The sequence below is a fragment of the Typopeltis vanoorti genome, chromosome 7 (genome assembly GCF_054136105.1).
Source record: "Typopeltis vanoorti isolate ZY-2024b chromosome 7, IOZ_Tvanoo_1.0, whole genome shotgun sequence".
NCBI lineage: Eukaryota > Metazoa > Arthropoda > Arachnida > Uropygi > Thelyphonidae > Typopeltis > Typopeltis vanoorti.
Window position 1 is genome coordinate 34,162,327 of NC_143555.1, and position 15,386 is coordinate 34,177,712.

The 15,386-nt window shown below is 34.0% G+C and overlaps 1 protein-coding gene across 3 annotated transcripts in view; it reads right to left on the reverse strand.

Moving 5' to 3' along the window:
• mRpL1 (mitochondrial ribosomal protein L1) overlaps nucleotides 1-15,386 on the reverse strand; it is a 386,771-nt gene that overhangs the window by 266,933 nt on the left and 104,452 nt on the right. For all 3 annotated transcript variants that reach the window (XM_090395205.1, XM_090395206.1, XM_090395207.1), the window contains exon 4: nucleotides 11,896-12,112. In XM_090395205.1, coding sequence (XP_090251331.1) covers nucleotides 11,896-12,112 — 217 coding nt within the window. The remainder of the gene's footprint in view (nucleotides 1-11,895; nucleotides 12,113-15,386) is intronic.

The following is a 15,386-nucleotide window of genomic DNA, read 5'->3' on the forward strand; positions in this document are numbered from 1 at the left end:
AATCATCCAAATACTGATTGGGTAGCATAGAATCTCATAAGAATGAAAATGAATTTATTGAGCTGTTGCAGGACTACTTCCTCAAGCAGCATGTGACAGAAGGAACTTGAGGTCAAAGAGTGTTAGATTTGATTATAGTGTCAGAGGACATTTCAGTTAAAGATGTAACTATTCTGCCTCTGGTTGGCAACAGTGATCATGTGGTACTCACTTGGAAAGTGACCAAGTTTATGAATGTTCCATTCAGAAAAGGTTAATGTTGAACTACAAAGCAGGAAATCATGACTGACTGAGGAATATGCTGAGTTCAATGAAATGGATCAGTTGCTGAATGGGAAGAATACCGACAGTGCATGGGAAGCATTTAAACAATACTTAAATGATGCGATATCAGAGCGTGTTCCGAGAGTTCAAAGAATAAATAGGATAAGGAGTCGAATGGATGTGTAATCTTATTAAGCAAGAGATTCATAAATAAAGGATGATGTGGAAGGAATACCGTGTGTATAAGGATGATGTCCATTATTATAAGCAGCAGACTAGAATAGTTACACCTGTTGTACAGAAAGCAAAGACTGAGAATAAAAAGAAACTAGCTCTGCATGCTAATAACAGCCAACAAGAATTCTATCGATATGCGACAAGTAAAAGAAAGAATGAATATGAAAGAATAACTCTTCTAAAATGCAGATGGCATGTTGGTAACAGATGCAGAAGAGGTTCTTCAACTAATTAGTGCCCCTTTTCTTAAAATCTAGCAAATTGTATGCAACATTGAGCTCACTGCTACCTCTTCACTGGATGAAGAAACTCAGTTGTATGAGGACAAAGTATTAGAGCTGTTAAACAAATTGAATAAGAATTCGACAATAGGGACTGATATGATATCAGCAAGTCTGGTAAAAGAGTGTTCAGTTGAACTAGATATCCCTTTCACCAGACTGTTTGAAGATGCTGGATATAATACCAAAGTGAAATATCAGCTAATAAGTTAATAAATATTAATTACTTTCTTATCATTTTATGTTGTAATCAATACTGTGAAAATAAATTAAAATATACTGCCAACACAAAAAGCCTTTCTATGCATTTGAGAATTCTTCACAAAGACGATATCATATACGCAAGGCATGACTATTCGGTAAGTGGAAGTTAAAAGTGGCAAGGCAATTTAACTGGTTAGCCTTATTAAAGAGATTCCAAGACACCAGTACAATGCCATACTGTGTGAGAATTAAAAGCAATTTTCACTTGGTCAAAGCCAGCATATTTACAAAAGGGCGACTTTTGTAAATATGGAGCACTCAAAAATAAAAGGCAGCTATCAATGGTCTATGTGACGAACTGGGCGATATTTTAAAACGGAACTGTGGGATATCCTTGACAGCATCTCTGATGCAACAACAGATAGAGAATTCATAAAAGTCAAAATCCGGCACCAGAAAAAATTTGAAATCCTCCAACATTGTAATGCTATGAAACAACTGCAATTACAATATTGCATCATTGTGAATTTATCATTAGTAGCCCTAGCGGTTGAAGAGGTTAGCTTGTTAAGTCAAGGACATAACTTTGCCATTACCCCCAGGTAAGCTTGAAAAATGCCAAATATACGATCTGCCTCAAGAAATAGCCAATAACATTCGTTTGGATGTGACCAACATCTCAATTAATTCCAAGAAGACTTCCAAAAAAGGAAATCGGTGGTGCCTTAAAAGAGCTATACAATAATAACAATATTGTTATAACTATGTTACAACTAGATGGGACAGCAACGCCCCACCCTTTTAACAAATTTCTACATAGAATAATTGGAAAAGCTAGCTATGAATACAGCTACTCTCAAAACCAGTGGTTTGGATACGGTATAGTGATGACATGTTTGCTATGTTTTCTATTTGGCCATATGGTCCAGACACATTGGATACCTTTTTTTAGTGTATTTAAATAGCCAGCATGCATTCTAAAATACACTTCACAATGGAATAGGAAGCTAATGACTGTCTACCATTTTTGGATACACTAATCACAGAGTTTCCTGATGGTTTATTATCTTTTTTCTGTTTATAGAAAACCCACACATACAGGAAGGTATTTGCACAAAGTCACATCATGATTCAGCTCAACAGCATGGTATCCTAAAAACGCTAATTCACAGAGATCAATCCAATGAACAACTTGTACACATGCTCACTTCAGTGGATGTAACTCAGCAACTAATGCTCATGGCAGAACGCGGCAAATGGTAGTTTGTTGTGAAAACCCACCACTAGGTGTGCTCAGTACTCGCAGCGTACTCTCTGTGCCAGTTGGTACACTATTTAAAAAGTTTGGTCTTTTTTAGACATTGCCCTGTATATCAAATTAGCAACTCTCATTCATTCACCTAAGGACAAACTCTCTTCATCACATCCAAGAGTTTACGAATATTAATTTTACACAAAATTTAATTTAGTTAACATTATCTTAAAGAGCAAAAATGTTATTTTTATTCTTCTTTTAGGGATTGTGGATTTTGGACACATACCAAGAGTTTGAAACAACTGTCAGACACCAGTGAAATCTTTATCAAAAGCACTAATAAAAAATGAACTATCGGCCTTCTTTTAAGCAATGAAACACTAGATAATTCTGAAATCCTTGTTTGTATTCTTGTAAATTCTCTTTCACTTCCAAAACATGTTTCAAAGGCTAACACTGGAGATTATACTTTTTATGCACACACACACACACACACACACACACACACACACACACACACACACACACACACACACACACACACACACACACACACACACACCAGGATGTCCTTCATTAAAGGACTAGTTTTGGTGTAATAATAAAGAGTTAAATAAAAATAAGCAATTAAAACCAGACAAGTTTCGTAAGTCAAAAGACTTACATCATCATGAATACTGGTATGTAATTTTTTCACAACAAAAACCTATTAATAATTAATTACACATATTAGATGTTTTTGATAATTTCACAACTGTTAAATATAATTGGTCAACCAGAATACAAATAGTAAATTCATTACTGTATGTGTGTTGGAACGTTGCTAGTTGTTGTTATCACATTTTGTGGTATCCAGTGTTATATCCAGTGCTTTTTTTTTTTGGAAAAAAAGGTATCGGTACTCACCATGCAGATGTTATTACAGCAACTCCCACACTTTTAACATATCCTCCGATATACCCTCATCATCTCTAGATCGCTTCTTGCTTTTGGTATAAACTGCAGAATGACTACCTCGGAGCAGCCATGAGTCTACATATTTGCTAGGACTGAACTGAGTGAGAGGAGGTTCTACTGTCCTGATGAACATCACTGCAAAAGTTGTCTGCACAAGCAGAGATGACCTAGATGAAGTTACTATAAGATTCATCTGAGAGAAACCCCTTTCACATTCACTGGAAGACATTGCAATTGTGCCCAAAGTGTGCTTTAGAGGAAGTAGTATGTCTGGGACTTTATTTTCTTGAAGATATTTACAGAAAGAAACCACAAACTTCTTCTCTTTCATTTAAGCAAAATTTGAGTGCTAACTTTTTGATTTCAGCTTCACCAAATATCAGATGCTTCCTTACCAGAATTTTCTGGCTAATACTTGGAATCTAAAATCTTAGTACATTCGGGCAAATTAGCATCATCTCCTTCCCGCAGTTGCTTTCCAACAACTTAGACTTTTATAGAAAGCAAATGAACTTATTGCAGGACTGTATATCTGTTATTTTTGTGGACCTCAATCCCTTTGAACTTCATGTTCTTCTGACTTTGAAGAGAAATACTGTAGTATGGACCAGGATTTTCAATTCTTTCTTCAAAAAGTTGAACTGTATTCTTTATCTTCCTGTCTGCTTTGTACAAATCAATATTTCTCTCTTATAAATGTAGACTTAGTTCACTAAGTTCTTGGAGAGCATCACACATAAGGCACAAATCAAGAAATAACTTGCATGACGTTATTTTTCTTAAAAAAACTCATAAAGAAAGTGATCTGTTTTGCTTCTTCTTCTACTGTCTTCTTTTGCCTCCAGAAAGTGATGGATGAGGGCTTCAAAGTCTTGCCACACTGCAGAAACAGTGTGAAAGCTAGCTGCAACCCAGCAAGTGCTTAAAATTCTGCTGATTTTAGGAAGTTGAAGTTCTAGAGTCACTGCACATTCCTGTAGTTCTCTAGCATTCTTAGGTGAAGCATGATAAGTCACATAGAGTTTGTCCATGAAACTCTTGAACTGTCACTAACAGACAATTCAAGGCGATGGCTAGCAGAATACCAGAAAATAACACTAGGAAACCTCTAGCATTAGCCTTCTTACACATGCACACCAAACAACATGGCTGCACCATCACAAATTACAGACAATAAATACTCCTTTAAGTAATCTTCAGATAATCCTAAGCACTCAAGATGACTAATTAAAGAGTTTAGAATTCATTCCTCTAGCAGTTACATCTGATGATTCAATCAAATCTAGGAAAAGACGAGCCAAAAGTTCAGGAAGAGCTACACGAACAATAACAATCAATGTTGTTGCATTGCTTACAGTTGTCGATTCATCCATAAGTAACGATATTTTGTTCTTTGGATTGTCTACTAATGTTTTTCTCATTTCATTTGCAATATATGGCTCACAATGTTAATGCAAGCATTTGCAGAATGAAGAATATATCCCATGTTTAGGCCATTAAGTTCCTGTAAATTTATTTCATCTTCAAAGCTGTTAAATGATTGATTTCTCCTCGCAACTTTGTAAGCAGTTCAAAACACTTTTCCCGTTATGTCTTTATTATGAGACAATGTATTTAGGAAAGCTTTCTCTAATGTTTCATTTTTTGCTTCAGATTTTACTTTTTGGCACACTTTGTGCCTGCACTCTCCTTATGATCGTAAATCTTTTTTCTTAATGGCAAACTATTGTTCGAGAGATTCTCCAAAATGACTGATTTTACATGAAATTTTCATTCCTATGTGTTTATTGATGGCAAGAATTCCAACACATTTTACAGCCTATCATTTTATTCTTGACATACAGCCACTTGTTTTTTTTTGCAGATGTCATTTTTCTGCAAAAGTGTCCAATATTCAGGCCAATCATTATCAGAATCTGCTTCCTTTTGACCACATGGATCTTCGGTCTTAGTTTTGTTATCCTCTTCACCAAGTGTATTTTCAGTGCTCTTCGGTCTTGGGTTCATGATCCTCTTCACCAAGTGTATTTTTGGTGCTAGTTTTTTGTTTTATAGGATCACAAGTAGATTCAACAATTTCTGCTTCTTCAGCCTTCCTTTTTTTTACTCATTGGAATAAAGTAACTACTTACTTTACTCATTTTGAACAACAATTTAACTTAGATTAATTCAAAACTCACATGAACACCTGCCTGTTGCAGAGTGAATACAGAACTGATATTGGAAGCAATCGGAAGTGAACACAACTTCCTGTTTCCGGTTGCATACCAACTTATGAAACAGGAAAGCAGGGTACCAACTTATGAGTAATCAAAACTGAAAATTCAATTCGTGAACATAGTACATTTACAGGAATATTTATAATACATTTTACTGTCAATAAATCACAAATTTTTAAAAACTTAAGAAAAAAGGTGCCGGTACTACATACTGCCAGAAAAAAAGCACTGGTTATATCTTAGGTCCATGGCAGTTAAATTTTTGATGAAAGCAGACCACATTTGATGTAAAATTAAGCCTTGATTTGCATTGTGAAGGGATCCTAAGCATTTATAGTAAATTCATTACTGTATGTGTGTTGGAACATTGCTAGTTGTTGTTATCACGTGTTATATCCCAGGTCCATGGCAGTTAAATTTTTGATGAAAGCAGACCATACTTGATGTAAAATTAAGTGTTGATTTTTATTGCATCATGTAGGGATCTTAAGCATTTGCAAAGTTTCTTTAAATTTTCTTGTAAAACAGTTACGATCAACTTTGACAACAAACAAAAATGTCATATAAATAATCATAACTGTTTTACAAGAAAATTTACACCGAGTAATGTAATCCTTTCTGAAGAAACATACTCAGAAAGTGTAAATCCCATAAATAGCTTCTTCAGGAAACAGGTATTATTTGTTATCTTTATATGAGATAATGATTTAAATAATGGAAAGGAAGACTGATTTTATCATCTCAATATGCACCCTCAAGGATGGGAGGTTATACTGGATATTAGAGTACTACATGAACTTCATTAACTTAATATCAACAATTTTCCTCAAAAATTACTCTGTTATCTATAGGACTCCAATACTGTCAAATACCTTATATTTTGGTATTCTAAGGCACTTCTTACTGGAATAATCCACTTAGATTTTGGTCTTCCTCTTGATCTCTTTCCTGCTATCCTCAAAATAATAATACTTTGCTTATTAACCTTTCCTCTTCCATTCTGTTGAAGTGACCATATCGCCTGAGATTACATCAGTGCATACACTGAATGCTAACATCTCAAATATCTTTGTTAATATAATTCTGCCATAGATGCTATCTCTATACTCTCCTAATCTTTCTCGGAACCGTCATATCTGTGGTTTCCAGTATTTGACAAAGTGTTTGTTTGTTTATTAACCCAGCTCTCCAATCCATAATTTAAAACTGGTGTGAACAATACCAGCTTTGCTAATTCTATTATCTATTCCATATTTCATTTGCTATTTTCACTAAAAAGTGTTCCTAAATAGCTGAAATATTTTACTCCTATAGTTGTTCATTCAGGATGCAGTTCAACTTTTCAGTGTTCTATTTTCATAATATTTTTTCTTTGGTTTGAAATTTTGAAAAGCTGTTTTCCATCTTTTATTTAATTTATTCATCTTAGACTATTCTATGTAAAGTCTGCATTTTACTGTTTCTGTGTTGACAAGGTGTGAATAATGAGACTGCCAAGATATATAAATGGCTTTACCTGTTCAAGTATATGATTTTCTAATTTCTAAGCAAAATTAAAACACTTAAAATTTTTTTCTCATCTCTTCATATTTTAAATGTTTTAATTTTGCTTAGATTGCTTTTTATTTCAAAAATTTTGCACACTCTTCATTTAAAATTGTCTGTCTGTTCCAATTGTACTCTAGATTCTGCAAGAATAATATCATCTGCATATTTAATGTGGTTAATATTCACCATTTACTTGTACATGTGGTTCGTTGGCTTTTACATATTTCTTCAAGATAGATAGTAAATAAATTTGGTGAGAGTATGCAACCCTGCATAACTCCTTTTTCTATTTTGAATGTTTTTATCTCATTAAATTTCACAGTTACTTTGGTATCTTCATAATAATTTATAATACAGGTTTGCATTTCTGAATCTAATATCATTTTAAAATGTTTAATCATTTTGTTCCTGCCAGTGGTATCAAATGTCTGTTTGAAGGGGGGGGGAGAAAAAAAAAAAAAAAAATTCAGTATTATACAGGTAAGTTGTATGCCCAAGTACTTTTCAGCCAGGCTACTAACTGTAAAAATATGGTCTCTAGGCCTCCTGGGCCTGAAGCCTGCTTGATCTTTTCACCTCCTTGACCAGCTGACAGCTGATTTTAAAATCAGATGATAGGTTATTTTCAATCTATTCTCAAAGGTAGCAATTCATAGAGAAAATTTCCATACTGAGGATTCTAAAAGTTTAGACATTTGCCTCTGAATCCTCTCCACCAATTTTTCATCTCCACGGAATCCAGGTAATTAGATCTGCCTCACAATAGTCTAGATGTGCCCTTATTAAAGCATTATAAAGGAATATAATAATCTCCTTATCACTGTCAGTGTGTCCTTCAATAGCCATGTAATCTGATATGCTGTTTTAGCCACCACTGCAATAGGTCCTATAAAAACTTCAACTCTCTGTCCACAATAATCCCCAAATCTATAAATTTCCTGCAGTTAGCTCCAAGATATAGCAAACTGCTTGTGATATCTTCATCTCAAAGTGCATAACATTACACATGGCAATGCTAATCTGACTGTACTGCCTGTCTATTTAAGTCATCTACAAGATTTTCATTCCTTTCATTTCATTCATGCATCATCTTCACTGACTATTACTCTTTCCAGCTTTGCATTATTAGCAGTCATCATGCAGGATCTCTATATCATGTTTATTAACTATTGTTCTTCCCAGCTTTACATCATCAGCAAACAACTGAAGATTTCTTCTTAAATCAATTCCTATACCACTGATGCACAAATTAAACAGCAGAGGCCAAATAGAGTCCTGCACTGCTCCAATCAATTCCCCCATTACACCAGTCTTTTTTTTTTTTTTTTTTTTGACAAATTAACACAAGAACACAGGAATAAAAAAAAATACAGTAATAAACTTTAACAGCCAAATATTTCAACTTTTATTACTTCATTCACCCTTATCCTTCTTTTCTAATGTTAATTTGCCCAACTTTTATAGCCTAAGTATCTCTCTAAAAAAAATTAAATTAATCATCAATCTCTGATATTTGTCTGTCGGCAACCCTGTTATCCAAACCACATGGATAACATAGAATTCCACATGGAACTTTGTTCCATAAATTGAGCAAAAGGGGATGGAGTTTTATATTCATCCCCTTTGCTCAATTTATACAACAAAGTTCCATGTAGAATTTTGTCAAATGCCTAGTAAGGGAAATGTGTGGATCCCATTTTTTGAAAACAAAAAAACTGGGACACAATAAATTTTGTAGAATTAAGGGTTAAGAGAAATAAATTTTATTTGTTAACATTATGTATTTTAAAATAAAAAAATTAAATATTTATTTGAATTTGATTTATTAATATATTAATTCATAAATATTTATACATATGTCAAATAAATAGAATTCTAATAACCACACTTAAACACAGATGACAATACTTAAATCAAATCAAATCAAACATTAATAAGTATATGAAATATAGACAAAGAATAAAGATATAAAATGTTAATATGTCAATAAAATGAGAACTTCAATGTAAATATGTTGAAAGTTTATTTTCCACTTGGTTAGAGTAAAATAAAATTAGTTTAATGCTTTATCCTTTATATATAGGAAATACTGAGATAGGAATGTTGGTAGCTTTCTCCACCTTTACAACGAGTTGCCCTGGTGTTGTACCACCTTACCCCAGTCCTGAAGATACTTTCAGGAGCAAACTTTGTTTGCTCACACTTGGATAAAGGATTAAACTATTATTATACAATGTAAATAATATAAAATATAAACAACATGAGCCTTATGTGTATTGTGTAGATGCATAATATCTGAAATTATATGAAAAATAAATTTATTTATTTTTCGACTCTGAGACAGTGAATTGGTGAAAATGCTGGAAAACTTTACCCAAAATTGTTTCAATATCTATTACAGCATTATGCTGTAATTGATATTCAAAGCACAACCTACACCTATTAATTTTCTGTTTAATTTGTTTTGTAATTTAGTAAAAATATTAATTTTACCTTTCCTTTTTAATCCACCAAAATTTGTGTTGGTATTATCTGCTGGAATGCCTATTATTTTATCAGTAATGTTATATTTTTGGGAAGCATTTAAAATGTGATCACACATGTCGACCAATGAGAAACATTTCGGACCATCAGATATCGTACGCTATGCTAACTAAGCTTGAGACAAAAGATTGCTAAAAATTTACGGTTGACCAGGCGAATGAAATAGATGCCGTGGTTGCGATTAGTTAAAATACAGATGGGCGACTGTCTCCCTCATTCTGACATTCTTTTCTCTGGCTGAATGAAGTGTATGGAACTAAATCATTTTCCCAAAATTCTAACATTCTGGTAATTTGCCAAACTACAAAATAAATATGTCTTTGCTTTTTGTTTCATAAACATACATTTTTAAAAGCACCCAAAAATATTACGACTTGTACTTATTCTTATTAGAAATGTTAATATTTTTATATTCTAAAAAATCCGGGACATTTAGCGACCCGAACTAAACATATCAGGACGCCGGAACAGAAGTAATAAAACTAGGACTGTCCCGGGACATATGGGATCCCTAGGGAAATGCCACTGTAGTTCTAAACAAAACTGACTATACAGGTAAGCTTACCCCTTTACTATTAGATCAGTCTACCTACCTCCTCCCTATAGAATATGATCCCACCAGCACCCAAATCAGAACACTCCATAGGCTCCTTAAGAAGGTTACTTCTTAGGGTGTGGAAGCGACTAACAAACTAAAACCTTGTAACTCTAGATACCCCCCCCCCCCAATATATGGATTACCAAAAATCCATAAACAGAATGTGCCATTACATCCCATTGTGGATGGCACTGATTGCTCCCACATACAAATTAGCTAAACATTTAGCCAAACTGCTCACTCAGTACACTGGCAACACATCTTCACACATAAAAAATTGATGACTCCTCCTTATTCACCAATGTCACCTTAGACCCCATCCAAGCCAAATATCCTCCCAATATTTCAGCCCTATTTCAGTTCATCATGAACTCAGGCTATTTCGTTTAGCAAGAGAAATTATTTATATTCTAAAAACTTAAATAATCAGCATCCCAGGATCAAATTTGCCTTGGAAAAGGAAGACAATTCCTAGACACTGACACTCTGATTACATGCTAGCCTGATGGATCCCTGGCTTTCTCTGTTTACAGAAAACCTACACATACAGGTAGATACATTTACCAGCAATCACACCACCCCATCCCAACAATATGGGATTATAAAAACCATATATAGGGATTTTATAATATTGTATTTTAAAATATTTTATATTTAAATTTTGCCGTTATATAACAGGGCAAAATTAATCAGTTCAGATAAGATAACAATGGCCTAACTACTACTTAACCATATTCTTAAAACCTTCGTAGCAAATGGTTACCACTCCCAAAAAATCCATAAAATATTAAAACCAATTAATCACAACCCTTCTCCCCTCCATAACAGAGATTACTCTAAACCTATCACCATTCCATATATCCAGGGTACTTCTGAAAAGCTAACAAAAATCCTAAAAAAATATGACCTAACCAAGCCATATAAAAAATTGCATCTCTTATCCACTCCACCAAAGACCTGTCACTTCCCCTAGACCTACCTGGAGTATACCAGGTCCCTTGTAGTTGCAAACTCTCCTACTATGGCCAAACAGGCAGGACAGCAATATCAGGATATCTGAACATAAGGACTATATCTGGTTCCACTAATACAGTCACTTAGGACTTGCTGACCATGCTTTGGACACCTGCCACAAAATACACTGGAAGAAAGCCACTTTTTACTACACTGCAGCAAGTATAAATGTAAGAGATTATTCTTGGAATCAGCCTCAGCTCTAAAAACAAACTCCCCAAACCTCAACAAATTTGGGTGCATGAGACTGCCCCAAATATGGGAAGCTTGCATTCTAAGAACATCAGCCGAACAGCCAAGACAGCCCAATTTAGCCCACAAGGGGACAACTTTATGACTGACTTCAGTTGTTTTCTTCAGCCATATTTGTTTAGTGTTAGTGCCTGTGTGCACATATCATTATTTTTATGTTTCCCTGAAGATGGTAATGTAACATTACCAAAATATAGGAAGTATTAAATAAAGTTTTTAATTAATATTCTATTACGTTGTCTTTCCCTAAAATCTGACAGTTAAGTAAGTATATGCATATGTATATTCACTCTGTCATGAAGTAACTGTAGTTTAGGCTGCTTATGAAGTTGAGTGTGGCATAAATCATGTGCTAAGTGAATTTTTAACCCCTGTTAAATAAATTGTAGTATCAATTTATTAAGTGTATGTTAATGGAAACTCATAAAGCAAGGGACTGATTCTTGTATCTGCAATACCTTACATTCAGAACATTACTTAAATGATATTTAAGTTTGCTTTACATACTCAAACATAGCATACCTTTTTTGCTAATCTTAAATCAAGTTCTACAGTAGCATGAACAAAGGCATTCATTGCATTATACATTGTAGGATGATGTAGTTCTCTGTGCATCAGAATAGCCTCTTCAAAAGAATAGATTTTCTGCTTATAAAAAACAGCATTCCACACATCATCAATCGGAGGAGATTTTAACCAGTGATCCACATTGTACCTTTTCTGTTTAACATCAACAGCACTATAAAATATTAAAAATATTAAATAAAAATTTTATTATTTAATGAAATATATTACACATATATTTGTAATGAGGAGCCAGCCACAGACTGTTCAATACTGTATAATGAAATGTAAACAGCCCACACAGGTCCCACAGCCTCTTTCTATGGGAGTGATACAAAAAAATTTAAATTGAAGGATAGTGCAGATGTGCAGTACAGCGCAATAATGGACAGTTTTTGCAAAGAATTTTCTCCCGAGTATGACAAGCACTGCCAGTATGAAATTCAAATTAAACAAACACAAGTAACAAAATTAAAGTTCAATAATGAGAAAGGCACAGTCAAGTACTTTTTCAGTCATGAACACATTTTTTAAATAAATTATCTTTAACATATATTATACCCAAGGTAAAAAACTTTCTACATATACAGGGTGTTCGGGATAAATTTGACATATTTATAATTAATTATATTTTTCCGTAAGTTACATGTATTAACACACACTTCTCTTCATTTAAAAGTTTGGACCCTTCTTCATTCATATACAAGATGTCAGAAAGGATGGATAGCTGGAACCCACCTGAATCATGGAAGAGAATAACTTGTATCATGATGATTCGTGCCCGCCATCAAAATAAGGATATTACGACTGCTGCCCAATGCTCCCTGAATACAGTAAAAACAATCGGGCATGAACTAGAGACTTGCAATGGTGACTACGAGGATGTAGCAAGAAGAAAGATCCCTAGCAGACGATCTGATTGCGTTCGTACAGCAGAATTCCTCGCAAATCTGCAGGAACAGGTGTTGAAGAACCCTGGCATTGGAATTCGGGCTTTGTTCGTGGAGTTGCTAACTGTAGTCAAGCCCTGGATAACAAGGGTAGCCAATGGTAGGCCGTATGTATGGCAGCAGGATTCGGCCCCTTGCCACACCTCTGGGAAAAGTCAAAAATGGTTGTCTGAAAATTTCTACGACTTCACCAGTCCAAATGTTTGGCCTCCAAACTCCCCAGACCTTAACCCCATGGATTATTTTGTATGGGGCGCAGTTGTAAAAGACACCAATCACACTTCCAGTAATACAAAAGCCCAGTTAATGGATAAAATTAAAACAGTTTTTGCGGCCCTTCCCAGGGAGACTGTAGCATCAGCTTGTTCGAGGTTCCGAAGCAGAATTGAAGCTGTGATCGATGCTAATGGTGGTTATTTTGAGTAAATCTTGTTGATAGTATTGTAATTAACTCTGCCTGTAATGTTTTTTTGTCAATTCATTAAATTTAATAGATACAAAGAAGATTTTCTTTTTCCTTACGAAACTGTCAAATTTATCCCGAACACCCTGTATATATATATATATATATGTGTGTGTGTGTGTGTGTGTGTCATCATCAAATTCCTGCCATGTACCCTCAAGGAGGGGGGGGGAACATGAAAAATTGACATCATTACTAAGTTCCTATCTACAATTTTCTTCCAAATCAGCCTGTTACTTGTCAAAACTCCAACATTATCAGATCAGATCTTATATTTCTATCGTCTAAGGCAGTGCTTCCCAAACTTCTGGATGTCACAGCCCCCTTTGGAAAAATTAAATTATTTCACGGATCCCCTCGGAAAAAAAATAGTAACATAGACATATATTATTATAATATTTATTGTATTTATATTCAATACAAAACATACACAGAGAATATTACAAAAATCAAATGCATATATTACATTTTTAGCATCTTACATACACATTTGACATGACACATTATCTCATATTTTTATATAGATATATATATTGTTATTGTGCATTTGCAGCACAAGCACATAAAACGTAAAACGATTAGTAATAAAAAAGAATTAAAAACATAAACGAAGTTTAATAACAATTTAACGTGATGAATGTGTTTCAATACTGCTACACAAAAAGTCAATATCAGATGAAATATTCGAAACTGCAATTCTTAGATTTCAGTTTTGAAATGAAAGTTATATAAACAAGCATATATTTACTAATATTCATTAAGCGCAGAAATACACAGGAAGCAAACTTTGTGAACCTGCACCAATGTGCGATTTTTTTTTTCATTAAAAATAACAAAAAAGAAATAATAAATAATAAAAATTAAATTTGTTTCTTTAAAGATGAAAAAATCTACTTAGTCTTAAAACATTTTCAATTTGTTTGGGAAGGGCTGGGAAGGTTGTTTTATCAAAACAACCTTCATAGATTATCAAAAACAAAGTAAACATAGCTTATCAAAAACAAAGGAAAGATTATCAAAACAAGTGTTCTGTGCCAACCTGGCAGAGAACACTTGTTTTGATAATCTTTCCTGTCCCATTCTGTTTAAGTGACCATACCACCTGAGATTAGCTCTACTAACGCATTCCTGGATGCTGACAATGTCAAGTTCTTTCCTAATATCCTCGTTTTTAATATATTGCCATTGATGCCATCTGTTCACGCCTATAATTTTTCTCAGGACTCTCATATCTGCAGTCTCTAATTTTACTTCTGACCCAGTTCTCAGATCCAAAAGTTAAAACTGGTTTGAACATTGTCTTGTATACAGCTAATTTAGTGTTCCGACTAATTTCTCTCTTATTCCATATGAATTTATTTAACTGACTTCCTCCCATACCACCTTTGTTGATTCTGTTGTCTATTTCCATATTTAATTTACTATCTTCACTAAAAATCATGCCTAAGTAACTGAAATGTTTTAACTGTTCCAGGTTCTCCATTCACACAAAGTTGATATTTTCAACTATTCTACCTATTTTCATTGTCTTTTTCTTTTTATTGCTGACCTTCATACCATATCTATTACAACAGTTATTCAATTGAGTCAGGGAATCTTGCAGACTTGTTAGCAGATTTATTTAGAAGTATAACATAATTCACATAAAGCAAAGAGCTGACATTAACATCTCCAATTTTGATATCACGTTTAATACCATTATCCTTCATAATGCGATCCATATAGATGATGAATAACAGAGTGGATAATGTACATCCTTGTCTGACAGAAGATTTAACATTAAACCATCTTCCTGTACTTCCTTCAATTCTAACTGCTGGCTTACAACTCAAATAAAGACTAAGTATTGCTTGATATAATGCCCCACTGACACCATATAACTGCAGCGTATTGAATAGCTTCTCTCTTGGCACCTTGTCATATGCCTTTTCCAAATCGACAAAACTTAAATACAGATCTTTGTTATATTCCCATTATTTTTCAACTATTTGTCGTAAAGTGAAGATCTGATCCTGACAGCCTCTATCTGGCCTGAA